Source organism: Alosa alosa, chromosome 17 (genome assembly GCF_017589495.1).
Source record: "Alosa alosa isolate M-15738 ecotype Scorff River chromosome 17, AALO_Geno_1.1, whole genome shotgun sequence".
Classification (NCBI taxonomy): domain Eukaryota; kingdom Metazoa; phylum Chordata; class Actinopteri; order Clupeiformes; family Clupeidae; genus Alosa; species Alosa alosa.
The window spans coordinates 10,086,707-10,110,768 of NC_063205.1; the positions used below are offsets into that span (position 1 = coordinate 10,086,707).

A 24,062-nucleotide genomic window follows, 5' to 3' on the forward strand; every position below is an offset into this window, starting at 1 on the left:
GGTCACAAGGTTTCTAGCTAGGCACAGGCATCTCCATTTAGATCTCCAAGGTAACAGCACCTGGTCCTCTGGGGAGGGCAAACAAAGGGTTGGCATGGCGACAGCATGTGACAGTACACCCTACCTACAGTCATACTTTCTATCAGTATGCTTTTCCCACTTCCATTTCAACACAAAAACAAAACACGCACAATAATATTATTTAATATTAGCACATATTAGCTAAAAGCTGTCACCCTTGTCATTGATAATGAGACTAGCACCATCAAAGCTCCGCTGACAGCTTCTGTGTGGTGCAGTAACCACCTGCTATTCTTTACCTTGTCGTGCTGTCATGTAAAGAGCACTGGCTCTTCAGGTGCTTTGTGTCATCTTACCATCATCCATGAATGAACAAATACCTCTCGTTCTCCCTCTCATTCTCTCTCTCTCTCCCTCAGTCACTCTCATGCTCACTCGCATCAGTTTAAAACATCACACACTGCTGTGGTCATAAATGAATTCATTGCATACAAATGGAGAGGGAAAGTCTGAACACTGCACTATGCTTCTGGAAGGAAAGGGTTAAGTCTATTGTGTGCAACCAATCAATCAACAGAGGGCAGCTATCATATAAAGCAGAGAGAGTCGGAGAGGGAGGACGGGAGAGAGAGAAAGAGAAAGAGAGAGAGAGAGTGAGAGAGAAAAGAAGCACACAAGAGAGAAGAGAGAGACAGAAAGGGAGAGTGAGAGAGGGTGGGAGGGAGAGAAAGAGGATGGTGGGAGTGAGGGAGGGAGGGAGGGAGGGAGGAGGAGGAGGAGGAGGAGCGGAGCCAGACTACCAGCGTTCCTCTGTGACACTTCACAGAGAGAAAAAGGGACAGAGGGAGGGAGACAGAAAGAACGAGAGAGAGAGAGAGAGAGAGTGAGAGAGTGAGAGAGAGTGAGAGAGAGTGAGAGAGAGTGCAAGGGTCCTCTTGTTGCCCCACACCCACTGACAATCTGCCACCCGCTCCAAGACAGGAGAGGAGGAAAGAGAGGACAACAGAGAGACAACAGAGAGAGAGAGAGAGAGAGAGAGAGAGAGAGAGAGAGAGAGAGAGAGAGAGGAAGGAGAGAGGGGAGGGAAAAGAGAGGAGGAGGAGGAGGAGAGAGGCTGCCAGAGAGAAAGCTGCTGCCGGAGCGACAGAGCCGGCAGAGCTCCAGCTTGAGCGCGACTCCAGACCTCCACACAGTGATGCCCTCCCGCTGCAACTGGCCCCAACCCCAGCCGCTGCTCCCACTCCTCTCCCCAGAGACTGCCCCCTATCTGGGCCAGCAAGACACCCTGCCCTGCGCCGGACCACTTCGGTAGAGCAAGGTAACACTTCTTTTTCTCAACCCTTTCAACTGACAGATGGAAAGTGACAACCAGGTATCACCAGACACTGTGATAATTAAAGTAGCTCCAAATGGTTTTTAAGGAATCAAAATATATAGGGCACTGAATGAGATGAAACCTGGAGAGTGACCCTCTGTGGTGTCAAAAGTAGGTTAGAGATGGAGTGTATGTGTACGCATGCTATAGCATAAATAACTGACTGCTGGACAATCTAAGAATGCTGAATGAAAACAGCACTAGTTTGCTACATGAAATTTGACTCTTGAGTTCACAAAAATAATCTGATCTCAGCAGAGAGGATAGAATGCTAAAAAGCCAGACTTCTTGATATTTACTTGTATAGAAGAGAAAATGCAGTCATGCATTCCTTATCCATGCATGGCTCCCCTGGCAACGGATTCATCACTGCTAACTCTGCATAAATATACAAGAACTCCTTTTGCAGAGGTGTTCTATCAGGCACTTGTCTCTTAGCTGAGAGTGACAGTGTGAAATGTGTGTGTGTGTGTGTGTGTGTGTGTGTGTGTGTGTGTGAGTGTGTGTGTGCATGAGTATGTACATGAGTATCATATGCTGGTGTGTGTGTGTGTGTGTGGTGTGTGTAGTATGTGTGTGTGTGTGTGTGTGTGTGTGTGTGCGCGCGTGTGTGTGCATGAGTATGTACATGAGTATGCGCATGCTGGTGTGTGTGTGTGTAGTTTGTGTGTGTGTGTGTGTGTGTGTGTGTGTGTGTGTGTGTGTGTGTGTGTGTGTGTGTGTGTGTGTGTGTGTGTGCGCTTGTACGAGACTGTCAGGTGTGGGCAGCAGCTCGGGATGAGAGCCTCTCAAGCGGGTCGCCGGCTGCCTGCTCCTCCTGCCTGCCAATCACATGCGGAGTGCCAAAAAATGCGAGCTCTCTTTCACTCTGTGAAAAAAGAGACAGAAGAGTAGAGGCACCGCAGGGAGCACATCGCAGCTCTTTAAAGACTCGTTTGCGATGCGAGTGCATAAAAACAGACCATCGGGAGAGAGAGACGAGAGTGCATGATTACAGAACAGGCAGATGAGATAAATAAACAAACAGCCGAGCGAATGCTGGTGGAAGTCGAGAGATAAGAGCTGTATTTGGCACAGTTCCTCTGATGTGTGGATTATCAGAAACCACCAGCCACTTTGTGTGTAAATTGTCCTCATTGTATATAACATGAAGGTTGAGATATTTTTAGACGAAAACTCAATAGACGTAGATGACTGAGCATCTATGATTAGGTAAGAGGTAAGATAGGATGACATGGATATGAGTCAGTTTTCCTCTCTTTCGCATCTCTCCTTAGGAGTCCGGAGCGTGACCTGCCTGCCGTTGGCCTTGGACGACGCGTGCCCATTTCCGCCTCGAGAGCTGGAGCGGGGTAGTGTGTGCCATGCGGCGAGCTGATTACTTCCTCTCGCGAGCTAATGACCTTCTTGAGCGGGAGAGTGGGCTTCCGCCTACGTGTAGCTGAGACGCACAGAGATCGGGCCCAGAGAGGGTGACAGCGAACCAGGCTGTGCTCAAAGAGGACTGGGCAGCTGGAAAAGGGCCTGGACAGACGTTGGACTAAACCAGTACCCGGCAACAGGGACGAGGGAAAGAGAGAACGAGAGAGAGCGGAACGGAGAGAAACACAGTAGGAGAGGCAGAGGGAAAGGGAGACAGAGGAGGAGATATCCCGAGAGATTGTTTCGACGATAGACTACATTAGAGAGGAAATGATGGAGGAGCTTCGCTAACAGCAGCTCGCTGACCAATATTATCTCTCGTACACAAACCACACAACAACGCTTTCCGGCCGACCATCGACCAGATAAAAATCTCCAGCTTGGAATACACACACACACACACACCACACACACACACACACACACACACACACACACACACGAGTGGGGGCTCAGAGGCAAGCTGCCGGCGCTGTCCCCGCTTGCTCCTTTAGGACTCCTCGACAGAGACAACAGGACAAAGGGCCAAAGTGCACAAAGCACAAGAAAGGCTTTCATGTCATCGACCACGTGGATGTTACAATGCACAGACCCTTCCAGAGCGCTGGAGCAGGAGTAGCAGTATATCTGTGTGCATCTTCCAACGAACCTCTGACAGCAAAGGAATACAGTGTGCTTGCAATGACCAGGGACAGATTGCATTTGTGAGACACTAGCTATACAAGTACACCAACAAATCACAGGGCTACTTTTTTCCCCTTCCTAACGAGGACCTTTTTTTGGACTCTTTTTTTTTTCTTTTGTCTTTTTCTGCTATACTACGAGCTGGATGGAGCAAAAATCCTAGCAGCTCGTCTCAGCTGGCTTGTGTTGCCTGACTAAAAGGGGATAGCGGTGGCTGAGCCCGATCTGCCAAAACAGCTCAGACGGGAGTGGATGGTGACAGCAGGGAGAAGCCTACACGAGCATGGTGCGTTCTTATGACATCCTGTCGGGACGACTCGGGACCTGCTGCTGGCTCACAGGCTCCTGAGGAGAACTCAGTGCAGGGGGGAGGGGTAAGTGACTTGCTTCTGTGCTTGTCTATGTGTGTGTGTGTGTGTGTGTTTAGGTCGATGGTATGCATCCATTCATCTCTGTGTGTATTTCACATATGTATGTCCGTGTTGCTATGTTTGCTCTTACTGTTCCTAATTGGTTGAGGTCTTGGTCTGAGAGAGAAAAGGGTTGCTGAAAAGAAATAGGAAGCTTCCATACTTTGCAAGGTTCACAAACCTTGAAACTGAATGAGTCAAGCACACTGTTTGGCTGAAGAGTGCTTGAGATTTGATTCAGTTCAAAAGATCTTAAAAGCTTCTGCTGTTCATCATCATGACCTCCATGACCTTTTCTAGCTTTTCAACATGGCTCTATAGAAGACCCTGAAACACTTTGAGAGTAACATATCCTTCTGACTTGTGAGTAACTGGGCTGACTCTGACTAAAATAAATTGAATAAATCTTTCTAAGAGGATTGCAGTCTGAGTTCAAGGGACACAAAGATAGGAAAGTCCATTTTTTTCCCAGGCTAATAACTGGGAAACATTAGACTCCATCACAAGGGACTGTGGTCCTTATCTTAAGCTAGCTTCAAATTATGAAACACACTCAGTTCTGCCTGCGAATTCACACTCCGTTCTGCCTCAAGATCTCTAACTCTGAAGCATGTGAAAGTGAGGCGAGGCATTTCACAATTAAATGAAAAGGCTTCTCTACCATGTCTCTATTGGGGCCATCCAAGTGTCCCAATTAGCAAGCAACTGCAGTGAACAATTGCTGAGCAAGGGTGGAAACCAATGAACAAAAAATGCAACTATAACACCTTCCAACTCTCTAACTATCTTCTTCCTATTTCTTCCTCTACTCCAACCCCAACCCTCACTTTCCTGCAGGAGAATGCATACCCCTCCTGTACTGGAATTCCAAGCCACCATGAGCGACATCAACAACAATAACAACGTGACCGTCCTCGACAGTGCCGACCCTTTGGACCAGGACATGGATGCAGCCCTGCCCTACCCAGTCAGCTTCCAGGTGTCCCTGACCGGCTTCCTGATGCTGGAGATCGTGCTGGGCCTGAGCAGCAACCTCACCGTGCTGGTGCTCTACTGCATGAAGTCCAACCTGGTCAGCTCGGTCAGCAACATAGTCACCATGAACCTGCACGTGCTGGACGTGCTGGTGTGCGTGGCTTGCATCCCGCTCACCATTGCCGTGGTGCTGCTGCCTCTTCAGGAGGACAACACAGCACTCATCTGCTGCTTCCACGAGGCCTGCGTGTCGTTCGCCAGCGTTGCCACGGCGGCCAACGTCTTGGCGATCACCCTGGACAGGTACGACATCTCAGTGCGGCCGGCGAACCGCGTGCTGACGATGGGACGAGCTGTGGCCCTGCTGGGCTCCATCTGGGTGTTGTCCTTCCTCAGTTTCCTGGTGCCGTTCATGGAAGTGGGCTTCTTCAGCCAGGGCAGGGATAGGAAGGGGAACCAGACCCTGGAGTATGAGGACGAGGAGGACTTATGGGCCAACCACTACAACACAGACCTGGGTCTCTACTACCACTTGTTGGCCCAGATCCCCATCTTCTTCTTCACGGCGGTCGTCATGCTGGTGACCTACTACAAGATCCTGCAGGCGCTCAACATCCGGATCGGAACACGCTTCCACACCGCCGCCCCCAAGAAGAAACCACGTAGCAAAGGCAAGAAGGCAGCCGTTTCCATGACGACGTCTGGGAATGCGTCCGCAGCCCAGCCCGAGTCCACAGATGCCTCGCAGAGCAGTGCGGCCGTACGGAACCCACCACTGGCCATGCGCACCTCTGTGTCGGTCATTATCGCCTTGCGGCGCGCCGTCAAGCGCCACCGGGAGAGGCGGGAGCGGCAGCGGAGGGTCTTCCGCATGTCGCTGCTCATCATCTCCACCTTCCTGCTGTGCTGGACGCCCATCACCGTGCTCAACACGGTCATTCTGAGTGCCGGCCCGAGCGCCATGATGGCCCGGCTGCGCCTGGGCTTCCTGGTCATGGCCTATGGCACCACCATCTTTCACCCGCTGCTCTATGCCTTCACCAGGCAGAAGTTCCAGAAGGTGCTCAAGAGCAAGATGAAGAAGAGGGTGGTATCGGTGGTGGAGGCAGAGCCAACGCCCAACAACGCGGTCATCCACAACTCCTGGATCGACCCCAAACGGAACAAAAAGGTGACCTTTGAGGAGACAGAGGTCAGACAAAAGTGTCTCTCATCTGAGGACGTAGAGACGTAGTGTGAACCATCAGACTCATATTGAACTCATGCAAAGGTCAATGATACAACGCGCTGAAAAAGGGAAACCACTTATCCAAAGCAGATATGTGTATTAAAGTGTATTATCTGTACAGTTTCACAGCGTGGAGCAAATAATTTAATACTATTTATTGTAATGGTGACTAGATATCATGGACAGTTCAAAGAGTGTACAGACTGCATGTGCTTTTCGTTATAGTGGTGAAATGAAATGGTGTACATATAGGAATAATGTATAGCAGAGTACTTATACATTCATGTACAGACATAGAAAGAAAGGCCCGTGCTATTTGTCCTGTTTATAATAAATAAAACCTGAAGCAGGTTGAAATACATCCTGATATCTAGTTGTGCTTTGTGCCAGTCCTCCTTCTCCTGTCTGTCTCCCCTCTCTCTCCCTCTGTGTTTCTGTCTCTGCCAACGAGAGCACTTTGCAAATCACATAAAACATCAAGCAGCAGTACTGGCGCAAAGATTTATATAGCACATCTCATATGCCTTTCCTGTCCTTTGAGAGCCCTTACCATCTGCCCGTAAACGCCGAGAGTAGAGACTAGGGTTCAGGGTAAGGGAACGAAGATGGAGACAAGGAGAGGACGGAGTATGGCAGATGAAAGTGGGCGCACAACAGAGGTCGTCATGAACCTCAGCAATTCTTAGGTTTTAAAAACATCAGCAGTCCCAATAAGTCCCCAGAGTAGCCTACTTGTTCCAGAAGTAAACGGTAGCTAATTCTGCTGTCAGACTCAGTTTCCCCCCTTTGGCACCAAGATACGTGAGCTGCAAGCCTGTATGAGACATTAGTTTTGTCTGTTTGCCGCTATTATTGATCTGACCTGACATGCCCTTCCCTGATTCCCTTAACCTCTGCGGTATGCTTGAGAGCTTTGCTGCTATGCTGTCCCTCTAATCTCTAGGCTGGCTGGCTCTTCGAGGTTGAGAGGAGTGGGGAGTCTGAGAGTGGGCATCTGCTTCATTTCAAAATCACTCCTGAGGGCCGTCAGGCCGGCCGAATCAGACCCTTATCTACTTTAATAGAGGATGTCAGAGGGGGCAGAGAGAGTCACGGCACGTCGTTCTCTGGAGGTGTGCGGGCAGAAAGCAGCGCAGGGCTCCCCCAACCACAGGCCCGTGACACTGGACTGAAGTGGTCATGAGTGGCTGGGTCATACCAGCACTTGCCCTTGGGAGCCTAGGGGAGCCTGTTTTCATTTAGCTTGTTTTTTTTTTTTTTTTTTCTTGTCTCACTATTAACGAGGGCCTGGGATACCAGATAATAACTATTAAGCATGGCTGCCCATGCATCAGAAGCACTCTCCAGAATGCTGACATTGGAAGGTCATGCCTTTCCTCGGCAGGGGCTATGGTGGTGGAAGCATGGAGAGAATGCCAATGAACAATGCAAAACAATGCACAAACAAAAATGCTCATCTCAACACTGCGAGCATAACTGCATAAACTCATAACCAGTTAAAAGAGCAAACACTAAGGTAGATGACCTTACAAAATGAAATATTTTTCCACCACAGATCCAGCAGATACTGTGCCATACAAAAAAAAAACAAATACTGCTGGTAGTATGAATACAAATTGTACAGACAAAAGCTTATTATAACATCATTCCCAGACACAGTTATGCATGGCCAAAGGTCAAGTTACCCACTGCTGAAGGATGCCGTTTCCCTCGGTTATCAAAGGTTAATCAAAGGATGTGCTGTCCACAAGGGCATTGTTAATAACAGGCTTGAGGATCTTATCAGCATGACCTCCTCTATTAAAAAAAAAACAAATAAGCCTGATGTCCACCTTCAGCCCTACACAATAAATCAATGGGTTGATTTTCAGCTCGGGCTCAATATACATTTTAAGAGATAGTAACAGTGCCAGGTATTGGCAGCTCTCCAGAAAGACAAAACAGTACAGTACCATGGTGCAGGTTTTAACGCTGACGAAGAACCCATCAGAGAGTTCATCAAATGCCATTCTAATGGCCGAGAGGGAAAGGAGTGAGTTTGCTGGAGGTGCAAGCTTTGTGCTGGAACTGCATGTCCTTGCATACAGCATGACTAATGCATGTGTACATCCACCAACTGCACTCATGTAGACTATTTACAGCCACATGAGTAATGTGCTAGAATATCAACGGGCAACAGGTCAGACTGCCTATCCTCCTATCAAAGAAATGCAAGTGCGGTACGAGGGTTGAATACCTGCTCTACCAGAAGTGGAGATGAATCATGCTCTGCTGTCTTAAGAGTGGCCATTTTTAAATACCAACTGATTCATCCCCGTGGATCCAGAAGTGCAGCGACAGTGCTGCATTCAACATCCTCACACTCCCCTCTGCACCAGCACAAGAGGGTCCTGGGGCTAAGGGGTGGGAGGCGTGAGGGAGGCCTTTGCCCTCTCTCTCTCTCTCTCGCTCTCTCCAGGCTTTTCATGAGGCTCATGTGAAGGGGGATATGGATCTTGGGGATTTCTGCTACGCCTGTGTGCTGCTACGCAAGGTCAGTCACATGGGAGGAGGAAAGGCACCCTGAAGGGGGTCTGTACGCAGTCCGGCCCGTGGTGAACAGACTCTGTAGATACAATGAGATGCGAACGATGAAGAGGCCTTTTATTGCCAAGGTTGGAAAACAGTAGAGCGTGTGTGGATGCTTCTCGCTAGCCCCTGGACAGAACGCTGTGTGTAAGTAGTGAGGCTTGATGATGGTGATGGCCTACCAGTCAAGGCAAAGTTACTACTAGAAAAGGGGTGTGTGTCTGGCTGTGCCTCTGAGCGTAAACTCATGTGCTAGCCAGGAATCGATCGGCAGATCTCCTACACAGCAGTTGTACACTATAATGATGTTGCAACACTATATTGAACAACAACAACCAAGACCGAGGTCAAAACACTGCGGCAAACCTCAACTATTTATATCTGTCAGCATACATTTCACCTCACATCACCTAATGGCACTTCCTGAAAAATAAAAAGGCACATTTAGAAATTCTGCTAGTAAGGGTTGCACAGGAACATAATTGTATAACTCAAGTGCTCCTTGTCTGAAGAAAATTGAGTTCTCGAGCACTTGAGTGCAGAGGGCTTTAATGTACAGGCTTACACCTGGTCCTCCAAACAGTCTGGGGTCTCACGAGACATGAGGGGTTATTTTATTAACTGAGGCCATCGCGAGACCCTGTGCATCCCACTTGAGCTTCCCCTTCAGATGCAGCAGAGACCAAAGGTGATGCACACAAACCAAGTACTCTGTGGATCACCATCCAAATCTCCCTTCCTTACCATCATTGGTGACAGCCATGATACTAAACTGTGCCTCAAGCAGCAGACTGTTTTTTAAATTAAACCACCACTATTAATACATTTTGACGCAAACAGCCCTGAACCAAATAGCCCAAATTCGACTATGCCCGCCATTACGGTTAACAATATGCTAACCTTTTTTACATGAAACATAGATGAACTATTTGTACCTGCAATTTAATAAAGGTTCTGGTACTAAATGCAGAAACTCTAAAATACTAAATGCAGAAACAACTGCTCAAGAGCTAATTTGCTCAAATACTCTGATACTAGCTACCTGCTGGTGTAATCTTTCAGATTGAACACATAGCCTATGACTGGCACGGCCACCTCTCTCCAAAATCAACTGCACAGGCTTTTCATTAATGACATGCCCGTGCCCCTGCCTGTCAGAGTGACAGTTTTGAGAGCCTCCTCTCATTCCAACACTACTCAAGTGACACCTCGGAACCACCTGCTCCTGACCAGACGACAGGGGAAAAGAGGGATGAATCCTATAAAAAGAACAAGGAGAAGAAAGGAGAAAGCCAATCAAATGCCCCCCCCACAATCACACTGACTCAGGATCAGTCCGCTCTCGTATCCTGTCTCATTCTCGACAGAGCACTGAGCGAAAGTTCCCTGAAAACATCACACCATCTCCGAGCAACTTTGCCTGACACTTCAGCTCTTGTGAGTGACAGGCCCATCAAGTGCACAAGGGACTACAAAAAGATCCCTGTTTCTATCTTTCAAAGTTTTGATATCCATTCCCTCAGATATTCAAATCTACAATTCAATCAAGATCTAACTGAAAAAAAAAAACTGTGAAAGAAGAAAGGTGGATTCAGTAATAGATGAAGATACATAGCCACAAGCTAACGGCTGAAAGAATTTGTCAAGCTTCAATGTATTCCTCAACTGACAAAAAGAATGATAGAAAAGATAAGAAAAAATATGTATAAAAAGGATAGGGAAAAGATGGGAAAGAATAGTTTTTTCAGTGCTGACTCATGGTGGGAACAGATTACAGAAAGCTTCTTTTCCGATATCAGATGCTCATGCAGAGTGATGTAATCTATGGTCTGGACACAAGGGACAGAAAGAGACACAGAGAGAGAAAGAGAGAATGAGAGAGAGAGAGAGCGAAAGAGAGAGAAGAAGATTCAGACAGACACAGAAAGGGACAGACAGAAAGAGAGGAAGAGAGACAGGTAGATAGACAGGCAGACAGAGCAATCACTTTGAGTTTAGCAGGCTTTATAACAGCTTGACCGCCAGGATGATGAGGCTATTCCTTCGTCTTTTTTAAATCGCTCTCTTCAGCCCTCTCATCCTCCTCCGACCCCAGTCATCCCCTCTGTTTTATTTTCTTATCCCGTGGCAAGTATTGTGTCTGTGCCACTTGAAGGCCCCACACTTGACATTTATCTGGCTTTGATTCCCCCTCAACAATAACCGGCCATTCTCTGCTGTGTCGCTGTCACCGGCATGGACCTTGCCACAGTATCCACTTCAATCATGTTATTGTATCTGACATCAGAGGCACAGGCGCGCACACACACACACACACAGCCTCCTATTACAGCCCCATCCCTCCCACCACCCATTTCCCTGCTTCAAGTCGTTCCTTTACGGTCACAAATGTATGCGCACGCACACGCACACGCACACGCACACGCACACGCACACGCACACACCCCTGTCTTCACCCATGTTTTCAAGGTAGATGTCCTTGAAAACATATATACACACAGACACACACACAGACACACACACACACATGCATGCAAACGCACATAACCTGGTGCTCTTGAGGAAGAGAGGGAGGGCGAAATCACATTACCCTGCCAGTGTTGGGCTTTTACCGTGTTAGAGCAGCACAGGCAGGGGCCTAATTTAGCACTAGTATGGCATGATGGCAGCAGAATATGTAAAGGCTTGTGTGAATGTGCAGGGGGGAGACAAAATCCCAAAGCACTGCTCCAGCTAAGCGTGCTGAAGCACCAGCGAGAGAAACAGGCGAGGGACAGGAGAGGGACAGGGGAGGGACAGGCGAGGGACAGGCGAGGGACAGGCGAGGGACAGGCGAGGGACAGGGGAGGGACAGGGGAGGGACAGGCGAGGGACAGGCGAGGGACAGGCGAGGGACAGGCGCAAATGGAGAGAGAGAGAGAGAGAGAGAGAGAAAGCCCACTCGCGTGAGCCCAACGAGCAAACAGCTAAGAGAGAAATACACATGGGTAGCGTGGAGTACACCGAATAAACACACTCCACTTTCATGACATGACCTTCAGGAAGAGGAGAAGCAGAACACGAGCATTACAGACGGTGCCAAATCATGGAGGGGGGGAGAGAGAGAGAGAGCTTATGAGGAAGAGAAGAATACATGAGAAAGAGAGACAGAGAGATAGAGAAAGAGGGGAGAGGGAGAGAGGCAGACTGTTTGTGCTTTGAACGTGGAGTGAAGAAAGCAGGTATACAGTCTGGAGAAGACATAAACATGGGGATTCTGTGCATAAACATACAGTATTTTATATATAGATATATTTATATATGAGTGAGAGAGAGAGAGAGAGAGAGAGAGAGAGAGAGAGAGAGAGAGAGAGATGGAGGATGACAAACAGAGAGATTATAAGTGTGCTGGAGTGAGAGGTGGACAGAGATGAAAGAGGGGAAAGCTGTAGTCTCTCCATCATGTGTCCCTTCTCCTTGGTGAGAGGGTGTGTGATTCAGCAGCATTCAATCTTCACAAGTGACAAGTGCAGGGGATTGTTTGGGGGGAGGGGAGGAAGGTCATGAACCAACTTGAGGACAAAGACCCATTTGAGGCACGTGGCTACACTCTCATTTCAAAAATATATACAAACTTCAACATAAAAGTAGAGACAGTAGTACATCAGCTGAAGCACAAACGTCTCTAATGGGATGCTGCATTAAAAACACACACAAGTAAAAGCAATAGGTCCATAACGAATGGGCACGGTATGATTTTCAAAATGGAGATTCTGCAGTGTCCTTTTCATGCATGCATAACAACCATGTGCAGAAAATGACACGTACCAGAAAGAGTTCCGGGACTCGGAACGTTTTAATGGCAGGAGGTCGCTCTGCTGCAGCTCTAAAAGTAATAAATGCACAGATTTGCATTTCTGCCGCCTTGTTTGTGAGATATGACATTTAAAAAAGCACTACGCTATTTGCATAAGCAGCCTCACAGTCCAGGTGGCAACTCATCCTGTTGCAGTTTTAATTGACACCTTTCTACTTGGAAGCGGTGCAATGGGATGCTAGATGCATTTCAAAAAGGAACACACCCTGGCTCTGCATCAGGACACCAGGAAGCGGAACAATCGCATACATGCCCACAGTGCAGTGCAGAGGGGCCCACGAAACTCCAGCTTTTTCCTTTTTTACCCCTTAATGGAGCCGGGGGACAGAAATAAAGTAGGCTGGTGCTGCACCGCTAACCCAATTCTAGTCGGATATTCATCAAGCACACACACACATGGCAGCCCTGGCCGCTGCACTCCAGAAATACCTGCCGGCCAGCATAACCAGGTGAGCTTTGGTTCCTGCTCACACACAGCTGCGGCACAGACTTTAGTTGCGTCTGCAATCCCAGTGACTGAGTTTGTACCAGGATAAAAGGCTCACCTAAGGTGACCTAACATATTAGATATTGGGTGAAAAGTGGCCGCCCTGATTGCTACAAGGGATTGTGGGTTTGAATGGTGTCAGGGTTGGGGGTCAGGGTTGAATGGTGTTAGGGAATGGGGTTAGGGTTGAACCTGAAGAACCAAAATAAGTTTACATTGAGGACTTCAGTATGAATTGGTGAAAGGTGTGGGAATGCGTCTCAAATTTGTCAAAGCCTCAAGCTCTAGCACTTTTACTGTATAAGCTTGTTACATGTTGCTGTTAAAGCCGATGCAATGCCAATGAAATAGCTCCACACTCTCTCAGCTGCATTACAAGTAGTGGCAGGCCCTCCTCTACCTCAGTGCTAAATCTCCCCAACAGGCAGCGCAGCTAGCACCTGCTAATCCAATCACCTCCTCTCTTCCACACACTTGCATCTTACATCGCGCAGCGATTTGCTTGCGGTTTGCATTGCCCCGCCAGCTTTGATGGATGGCACATGCACGGCAGGGGCAGCAGGCTGCTCGGGATTCTGACGTGCTCGGGGTGGTGAGAATCCAGGCTGAGACAGCGGGGGCGCAGGGAAAAGGATAGCATAGGATTGTTGACCCTGTATGACCATGTGTGTGCATGCGTCGTGTGTGTATGTGTCGTGTGTGTGTGTGTGTGTGTGTGTGTCTGTGTGTATGCGTCGTGTGTGTGTGTGTGTGTATGTGTGTGAGATGGGGAGTACCAGCAGGGGCTAGGCAGGAATCGCGGGCCATCACTCACCGAGCTCGTTGAGGCTCTGCGCTGCCTTGGTGATCTCCCGGCTGCCGCCCTGCAGCTGCCCTTGCAGACGCTTGCTGAGGTACAGGATACGGATGATCCGCCTCAGCAGGTCACAGGCCACCTGTGGAGGGAGGGGGAGACACACACACACACACACACACACACACACACACAGGTGTTATTGATCAATAAATCTCTGAGTAAACAACGGCTCAGTAAACAGTGCCTCTGCTTTCCTAAGTTGTGCCTACAGTGAAAACAGTGACAAATACAGTGTATCACTAAGTAAAATGTTGTGTTTGTTTATGTTTACATTTAAAATGAATAGCAGACGCCTGTCCAAAACAACATACTGTACATTATATGTTAACCAAGGACGAAACAAAACACACTGGAGAGGTAGCTGCTACCCCACACACAATAATACACACACACACACACACCCCTCCTTCAGTATTCCCAGAGAAACTTCGCACAGGGTTTCTGCTTGGGGGACAGGCTGCCCCCGCTTTCTTTGTTTACAGTTGTCAGAGCCTGGGTTGCAAACAGAGAATGAGTTTTTACAGTGTACTGTGCAGTACAGTGTTTTACAGTGTATGTATGGGCAGCTAGCGGACAGAGAGGAGATGATCGCTGAATGACAAAAAAATATATGGCCTTGAAATTGCATACAATCGCGGACTGTACCTTTAATGAATCATACCTCTGCTTTCTTAAGCTGTGTCTTCAGTAAGAACAGTGATTAATTAAAAGTTATGGATGTGTGAATGTGTATGTATTTCATTATTACAGTGCATGAAAATGCACTGTACTGTTCTTCCTAGGCTTCTTATTACAGTGCATGGAAATGCACTGTACTGTTCTTCCTAGGCTTCTTATTCTTAGCTTCATTATTACAGTGCATGAAAATGCACTGTACTGTTATTCCTAGGCTTCTTCTTCTTCTTATTCTTCTTCTAACGCAGTTAATGGTTAATAGCTAACAGCTTCAACTGTTTAACGTAGAAACTTCATTCAAACTATGTTACGTAGGTCTTACTTATGACATCTGGGCTTTGTAACTTTTATACTTTTTAAACTATTTATTAAAAACTACTCAAAATGTCCCCATAGACTTAACATTAGGCTGATGACATCACAATGGGCTAATTAACTTGATTTGTACCTGTATCAGACGAACTCTGCTGACATCAATGAGTTTACGGAAGTATCATTGAGTTACATCAATATGCTAACTGATTCCATCATCCCAACTGTAAAGATCCGAAGCTTCCCTAACCAGAAACCATGGGTGGATAGAGAAGTGAGAACAGCATTAAAGACACGCACCATGACTTGTAATGCTGGGCTTATTTCAGGGGATATGACGGATTACAAAGCAGCATCTTATAGTTTACGTAGTGCAATTAAAGATGCTAAGCGGCGCTATAGAGACAGAGTTGAAGCTGATTTCTTGGAGGGTGATCCAGCACGAGTGTGGAAAGGACTCCGAACCATCACTGGCTTTGAAAGAAAGTCCCCTCCTATGATGAATGTGAGTAAAGCCCTCCCTGATGAACTTAATGCTTTTTATGCTCGCTTTGACATGAAAAACACAGACTATATTGGACTAGCTGCAGCATGTGAAGCAAATGAGGATGCACCTTTCTGTGTCTCTGAGGTCGATGTGAGCAATGCCTTTAGGAGGGGGTAAATTGTAGAAAAGCTACTGGACCGGATGGAATTTCTAACAGGGTTTTGAAATCCCTGCTGCTCAGTTAGCTCCTGTGTTCACTTATATCTTTAACACATCATTGGCTCAAGAGACAGTTCCTACTTGCCTCAAGCAGTCTGTTATTGTTCCAGTACCGAAAACAAAAGTCCATCATGTCTGAATGACTACCGCCCAGTAGCCCTGACGCCTACAGTGATGAAGTGTTTTGAGAAGCTTGTGAAAACATTATCTGCTCATCCCTCCTGCCTCCTTGACCCCCTCCAATTTGCTTACAGAGCCAACAGGTCTACAGAGGATGCCATCTCAAACCTCATGCACACCACCTTAACTCACCTGGAGGAGGGGAATGGGAATTATGTGAGGATGCTGTTCATTGACTTTAGTTCAGCATTCAACACGATAGTACCTCTCACCTTGGTCACAAAGATGAAGGCCTTAGGACTGAACACCACCCTGTGTCACTGGATATTTGACTTCCTCACCAACCGTTCACAAGTGGTTAGAGTGGGGGTCTGACATCTGACTCATTAACCATCAGCACTGGTGCTCCCCAAGGCTGTGTTTTGAGTCCACTGCTGTACAACATCTACACACATGACTGCAAAGCCAACAGTAGTCATACCTCCATCATCAAGTTTGCAGATGACACAGTGATCTTGGGCCTGATTAGTAACAACAATGAACAGTTCTACTTGGATCAGGTTGATGAGGTGGCACAGTGGTGTCAATCTAACAGCTTGACACTGAATATCAATAAAACCAAGGAAATGGTAGTGGATTACAGAAGGCAGCAGCACAACTACAGTTACACCCCACTAATGATCAGCGGGCAACCTGTAGAGAGAGTCACAAGTTTTAAATACCTTGGTGTCCACATTACTGAAGACTTAACATGGACTGTTAACACTCAAAATGTTCTGAAGAAGTCCAGACAACCACTCTACTTCCTTAGGTCAGCTAAGGAAATTCAAAGTTTCTACATCCATCATGAAGGCCTTCTACACTTCAGCGGTTGAGAGTGTTCTAACTGGTAGCATCATCACCTGGTATGGGAACTCCACAGTTAGAGATTGTAGTACTCTGCAGAGAGTAGTGCTCAGCTGAACATACTATAAGAACTCAACTCCCTGCTCTACAATATATCTATTCCAGAAGAGTACTCCTAAGAGCCCAAAAGATTCTGAAGGACTCTTCTCATCCTAACAATGGATTATTCCTACCGCTGAAATCAAGAAGACTTATGTAGACACAAAGCCAGAACTGAGAGACTCAGGAGAAGTTTTATCCCAGGCCATCCGAACTCTGAACTCACACTATACTGACTTTGCACACATTCCTCCTCAGCACTCTCAAACATTTCCCAACTCTGAACTCACACTATACTGACTTTGCACTCATTCACTCCTCAGCACTCATGACAACCCCCACACACACACACACACACCTACAAGACTTTTAGCACTTTTACATCCCTCTCCCTATGCTACAGACCTTTTATTTATTTTCTTATTTCATCACCGCGTCAAACACACACACACACACACACACACACACACATATCTGACTTTCTCCAACTTTTGCACACTTTTTATTTCTTATTTTTGATTTCTCCTCCATCTACCCATGTCCTTGATTGCCTAGCCTTTCTGCCCCCCCCCCCCCCATCCCCAACACACACACTTACATCATCACTGTCATCACTTCACATACATACAGCACTCCTCTACATACTTGCTGCACACTGCCCCCCCCCCCCCCACATACACAGCACATTGTCTTCAGGATCTTCTCCAACACACATCCTCTACATACTTACACACTGCCCCCACCTACCTACACACACACACTACACACACACAAACACACAGTCACTGCTCCACTCCCGCCCACACACACATCTTCACTGTCATCACTCACATACATTACATACAGTACTCTGCTTGCAATAGTAAGTCCCTGACCCCCCCCCCCCCAACACACACACTTACATCATCACTTCACATACATACAGCACACTGCTTGCTACAGTAAGCCTCCTCTACATACTTGCTGCACACTGCCCCCCCCCCACATACACAGCACATTGTCTTCAGGATCTTCTCCAACACACATCCTCTACATACTTACAGCACACTGCCCCCACCTACCCACCTTCACACTACACACACACAGTCACTGCTCCACTCCCCTCCCGCCCACACACACACATCTTCACTGTCATCACTCACATACATTACATACAGTACTCTGCTTGCAATAGTAAGTCCCTGCCCCTACATACACAGCACATTATTTCATCAGGAAGCTTCTCCAACACACATCCCCAACATACTTACAGCACACTGCCCCCAATACACAGCACATTGTCTCATGAGGGAAGCTTCTCCAACACACATATTGCACACTGCCCTCTCCCCACATACACAGCACACTATCCCATCTCCCCTGTCATCCCCCAACACACACACCAAGACCCTGGCAGTTGGGTTAGCCCCTTGAGCCGTGGATCTGCCCAAGGTTTCTTCCTTGGTAAGGGAGTTTTTCCTTGCCCCTGTTGCTCTTGGGTGCTCCTTGTTGGTGCCCCCCACCCAATCCCAATTCCTCCCCACCTTTTTTATGCAGCCCTTGCCACTTAATCTACTAAACCCCTCTTCTACTGCACTTTTTACCCCCCCATTAATGCACAAATAGGCTGACACCAGACATAATTTCACTGCATTTCTTACTTCCAGTAACTATATGCATGTGACAATAAACTTATATTGTATCCTTGTATCAACATCCAGCTGCTCAACTAGGCCCCATCAAAAAGCCAGTTAAACTGATTGCACCTGTATGAACTGCTTTCTGTTGAACTAGGCCAACTCTCTCTGTGTCTCTCCATTCTACAAGGATATAAGGCACATTCCATCCAACTTTCTATCCATTCATCCTCTTCAAACCATTCACTCATCCACCCATTAAACTATCCATCAACATCCATTAAACAATCTGCCTATCAACATCCATTCAACTTTCTGTCTATCAACATCCATTACACTATCTACATTTTTTAAACTATATACTCTGTCTCAGGCTTTAAGCATACAATATGGCTCTATTAAGACTGCCGTTAAGCAATTAGAATCCTAGGCCAGGTCGCCAGGCTATATTAAACCTCATCTACCTAGTTCAGTCATTCCAACTATTAAACCTCATCTACCTAGCAAATAATTTAACCTTTTAAACTATCCACCTATTTAACTGTTCAGTCATTCCAACTATATTAAACCTTATCTACCTAGTTCAGTCATTCCAACTATATTAAATCTCATCTACCTAGCAAATAATTTAACCATTTAAACTATCCACCTATTTAGCTGTCCAGTCATTCCAACTATATTAAACCTCGTCTACCTAGCAAATAATTTAACCTTTTAAACTATCCACCTATCTGTTCAGTCATTCCAACTATATTAAACCTCATCTACCTAGTTCAGTCTGTTTTAACAATATATTTCACACCATATGTTTTGCATTTTCATGCACTGGTAATTCCCTGGAATTGCGTTTTCTAATTATTATTGACAACCTTCACTGCTTGGCACCATTTAGCTAAAAGGATGTGTGAAGCATGTGAGCTTCAATCTGTTTTGAGAGAGAGGTGGATAAAAAAAGAAAGAGAGAGAGAGAGAGAGAGAGAGAGAGAGAGAAGGATGGCGAAGAGCGAGGGAGAGAGTGAGAACAGGATAGCAGAGTGCTGGAGGTTCAGCCTCCTGAACACATTCCAAAAATAAAAACCGCTTCAGACAGCTTATGCAAATCATGAAGACGAATGGGCGACTGTGCGCAAGAGTACACAGACATGCCACGCCGTGCTATCAGTCCAACGAGCAATGACATAACCTCAAAACGTTTCTTTTAAAGGAGTGTAAAACTTGAATTTAACTAGATAGTTTTCCTGAGCCAAACCCGAAAAGAGGACTCGCCACTGCTCAGGTAAATGACTTTCCAGGAGCTATGAAAAGCACTCAGGGCTTAAGACCCTGCAGGTTTGTGTTGAGGCAGGGGAATGTATTTGGTTAGTGGTCCCGATGAAGGCAGCGGTGGAGCGCAGTGGTGGCTGAAGGAGGCAGGGAGGGTCAGCGTTATTTGGGGAACGGAGCGGCGGAGATGCAGCTGAGAGCCGGGGGTCTGTCCCCTGAGCTCGCACGTGTGTCAAGACTGATTGCTTTATCAGGGGGTGACAGAGCGTCTGCCTTTTTGTAGGAATGGGGGATTCAGAGAGAGAGAGGGGAGGGGAGGATAAAAAAGGAAAAAATAACAAAACAACAAGAAGAAGAAAAAAAAACACACAAAAAGGTAGAATAGCGGGGGGAGAATGTGCACACACACACACACACACACACTTCCAGCACAACACCAGGTGAGCGTAAGTTCAGCTCACATGTTGGGCATATTCCCTCAGTCAGAGCAGGGAAGAAATGGCCAAAGGGCTGCTGGAGGCAAGGACATGTGTGTGCCATCCCCACGAGACAGGGAACCAAAACACAATTCAGCTGTGCCCACTCCAGCAGCGAGTCAAATCAGCTCAAAGGGGTTAATGATAGACGTTGACAACAGCTTATCTCAGAATCACCGACTGCACTAAGTATGGTGTGTGTGTGTGTGTGTGTGTGTGTGTGAGTGAGTGAGTAAGTGAGTGAGAGAACCAGCAGGGCTAGGTGGGGAGAGCGGTCACTCACCAAGCTCTGTGCTGCACCGATGTCGTGTGTGCGTGTGTGTGTGTGCGTGTGTGTGTGTGTGTGTGTTGGGAGTAATATAGCACACCTGTGTGAGACGAGACCGGCCTAGTGGAAAGATATGAAGGTAGATGGGGCATAAACACTGGGTTTATGTACTGCAGTCAGTGACCTTTCTATTGCCATAACTCATCAATATTTAATAATGATCTCCCCCCTCCCTAGAGTCTGGGAAACACTGCAAAGGCCTGTAAATCCACAGGCATAGTCTCCGGGGCCCAGCAGCGCCTGAGTGCTTCAGGTCAGATGGCCGACACGGGGGGCCCATCTGACTAGCCGCAGAAAAGTCAAACCTCCATGGAGCCGATTGCTTTTATTGATCGGAAACTCTAAGTGGGTGCGACTGGTGGCATAGCGCTGGCATGTGTGTGCAGTACGCTCCAGCAGTGATGTCATTCGTTGGTGGAGCGATGGAAGGGTTGGCGGGGTGGGCAGTGTAAGCGGCTGCCTGGACAGGTGATCAAAGCCCTCGGCGGGATTGGCTGCAGAATGCACCAGAACGCTTTGATATGACGCTTGTGTAATGATTATTGGAGAAACAAAATAGTTGTTTTTTGTTAGGATAGGAGAACAGATGGTTCAAATCCCCTTAACACGGACTTTGAGCAGGTACTAGACTAACTAGAGAGACAGAGCAATGCCTTCCCATCATGAGTGCTCAGCATATACGACACAGGGGTGAAGAAAGCACCAAACTTAAAACCTTAAAGACATTTAAAACGCAAAAGATCCCGTCATTACATATCATCTAACATATCATGTAGGCAAGTAGAACTTCTACTTGTAGAACACACACACAAGCTGTTCACAGATTTGACCCTTATCAGCTTGTCACAGAAGAACTAAACGGTCATAACACTGATTATGTAACGGTGTCATGTTACTATTATTGTTCATTATAATGACAGCTGTCATAATCTGTGATGCTATGGCGGCTAATTAGCATGTGAGATAGGCTGTCACACCATGTAACATCATGAAACCGGTGATGATGGCTGCTGATGAGGTTAACATGACACTGTGATTTCCTGGGATAATAACTGTCATGATTATTAATGACAGGATATGGCATCCATCTCAACATGTTTACTACACGGTTACGTTGAGCGTATGATGAATCGAATAAAGTATTATCCTCATGTCAAAAATCATAGAAATTCCTGCACAAGAAAGTGACAACTGAGACACAGACATAAAAGAGAATTGGAGCATATATACAGCCCATGGCACCTTCTTTCCACACCTTGTACATAACATTTGCTGCAGGAACGATAATCTTGATATTTGTGTTGCCACAATTGTTGAAGGTATAGCTAGGTCATTGCTTTTGAGGTCTTACACACACTTCAACTTCTAAAGACTATTATAGCAACAGCAAAGAACAGATAGATTCCATCCACAAACAAGTAAGCAGTACATCTTCCTTTAGATTTCTATCCAATAAAGATAGAAATCCACTCCATGCGCTGGAGCACTGATGCTGTCATACGGATGGAATGAGGTGAGATGGACATGTAATGAGGCAGTGGAGTGGCAATCACTCCCCCCACACACACACACACACTACTCACCACACTCATACACAGTGATACTGAACAAACACATACAATGATATGATGAGACTTCAGGGTGGTGGTGTGTGTGTGTGTGTGTGTGTGTGTGTGTGTGTGTGTGTGTGTGTGTGTGTGTGACAAAAACATACCTGTAATCTTGCCAGCTGTGCTGTGCGGGCCACTATCTTATTATAGGGGTCAACGATTTTGGTCCTTATCCTACAGAAGGAAATAGGCAGTAGAGATGGGAGTGCTTTAGGAAACATGTCACAGACAGGAATTCAAAAGTCTGGACTCTTGAGTTTCTCAGTCATTTGTTGTGCCGAATTGCCACCTACCGATCCACCGCGCTCTGTAGTGCAGCAATCCTCGTCTGCATCATTTGCAGGACACCTGTGAGAGGCAACAACAAATAATGAGGCTAGTCATATCATTTTGGTAGAAAAGGTGGAAAGCAAAAGGATCATTCTTTTTTGATTGTACCATTGAGACCTATGGTACAGCTATATTCTCCATGGTAATAACTGGAGATATTTCCGACACTCAGTATATAGTGTGCAGTCAACTGCAAGGATATTTCTAAGATGTAAATATGAAATTCCCTACAAATATTCATACATGCAAAAGTCCACATGAATGTGTTCATTGACTTGGTGTGGGACATACAAGAGGCCTCTCCACTGACAGCTCAATGTCACTGTGATCTGTTACTCAGTGGTGTAGATAGGCTTTACTCTTACTCAGAGCTGTACATACGGCTCTACTATTACTGTGACTACAGTGCCTCCTTCTGGCTCCTATGTGAAACTGTTTTTTTCAGGGTGCCAACTCTAATGGAAAATGAGCAGACATTTCCCTGACTTTCAAAGACTAAAAAGCTGAATTTCTATGACCTTTACTGTAAGAAAAAACATTTGCCTTTATTCTAAACAGACATAAACTGGTCACAGTATTACAACAAGTGTGTAAATGAATCCATGAAAGAGTGATACTACATGGGAAATTTAATCTAAAATGACTTGCCAATTAATTCACCTAGAATCAGGTCTGTGAGATGGTACACTCTTAAATTATAATGAAGCTATTCGCCTATTACCTTCCAGTGATTCAATGCCTGTTGCCTGAGCCAAAAGGTCCTCATGTCTAGCAACCACCTACCAAACAGAAGAAGGAATTCACATATCCTAAGCATTAGCAAGGCAAAATGACATACTACCAAACATTATGGCTTCTTTCTTCCATGAGTGTGACACAATCAAGATGCATGGAAACATGAGTTTTGTGGAGTCATCCTTTTACAATAATAATGTACATATTGGGGGGTGGGGGGGCAGATCTCAACGCCAGTGATATCAGGCGGTAACAGGTCGAATGAACAGCGCAGGTAGCATATTACCTGACAGTGCAACTCCTTGTCCAGCTGACTGATTCCCTCGGCCAGTTTAGCCAGTTGTTCGGCAATGACAGCATGGTGAATAGCTTGAGCTGTATACGTCTTCACATCAAAATCCTCCTTCAAGAAATCCGCGTAGCATTCTATAAAACGATAACATTGTTACCTTTTGCCTCAGACACAGGAAATAAGCAGCTTTGACAACTAAAGATACGGTAAGATCGTCACAAAGACAAAATACTGATTGCACAACACTTAATTTTATATTTGGAGAGCGTTAGGTTAGTTTACTAAACTTATTTAGGATCTAGTTTACTAAAGTTTGGAATCAGGCAGGGTACAAATTGAACAGCATCACTATCTTTTACCAAGCTTGCTAGCCAGCTCACTGTGACAGACTGTAACATCCTAACACCATGAATAATTAAGAAGATAATGGCTACATGTTCGTCAGATACAACATGCACACGCATATGTTCAATTCAATAGTGAGAGGCATGTAATCCAACGACACAATAAATCCAAATAATCAAAATACCATCACTTAAAAGTGATTTCACAGCAGACTCCCCACTAGCTTCCATGTTTTCCACGTCGTCAGAATGACGTCAAATTGTCGCGACAAGACGTCGGTAATGTTTTTTTCCTTCCCTTGAGACTTTTTTCTTGTTTTCCAATTTTAATAGAATCTAATGCGAGAGTAAACGTCTCAAATGATGTAATATGTGAATTCAAAACAACTTTATAAGATTTAGTACTTTTTCAAAAGACTAAAGGTCAA

The 24,062-nt window shown here is 46.3% G+C and overlaps 2 protein-coding genes across 2 annotated transcripts in view; one reads left to right on the forward strand and one right to left on the reverse strand.

Moving 5' to 3' along the window:
* Positions 1-23,889, reverse strand: part of cog5 (component of oligomeric golgi complex 5) — a 93,739-nt gene extending 69,850 nt beyond the window's left edge. Inside the window, exons 1-6 of the mRNA XM_048267539.1 lie at positions 23,820-23,889; positions 23,285-23,424; positions 22,985-23,042; positions 22,227-22,281; positions 22,038-22,107; positions 13,841-13,961 (exon numbers count right to left, since the gene is read on the reverse strand). Of these exons, the coding sequence (XP_048123496.1) occupies positions 13,841-13,961; positions 22,038-22,107; positions 22,227-22,281; positions 22,985-23,042; positions 23,285-23,424; positions 23,820-23,865 (490 nt within the window). The 5' untranslated portion in view covers positions 23,866-23,889. The remainder of the gene's footprint in view (positions 1-13,840; positions 13,962-22,037; positions 22,108-22,226; positions 22,282-22,984; positions 23,043-23,284; positions 23,425-23,819) is intronic.
* Positions 872-6,476, forward strand: gpr22a (G protein-coupled receptor 22a). The gene is made up of 3 exons (XM_048267548.1): positions 872-1,339; positions 2,674-3,876; positions 4,750-6,476. The coding sequence occupies exon 3, from the start codon at positions 4,754-4,756 to the stop codon at positions 6,119-6,121; it is 1,368 nt and encodes a 455-aa protein (XP_048123505.1). The 5' UTR covers positions 872-1,339; positions 2,674-3,876; positions 4,750-4,753; the 3' UTR covers positions 6,122-6,476.
* Positions 23,890-24,062: the final 173 nt, after the last annotated feature.

Excerpts from the sequence above, each read along its gene's own strand:
- gpr22a (XM_048267548.1), top strand. The coding sequence starts at position 4,754 with ATGCATACCCCTCCTGTACTGGAATTCCAAGCCACCATGAGCGACATC.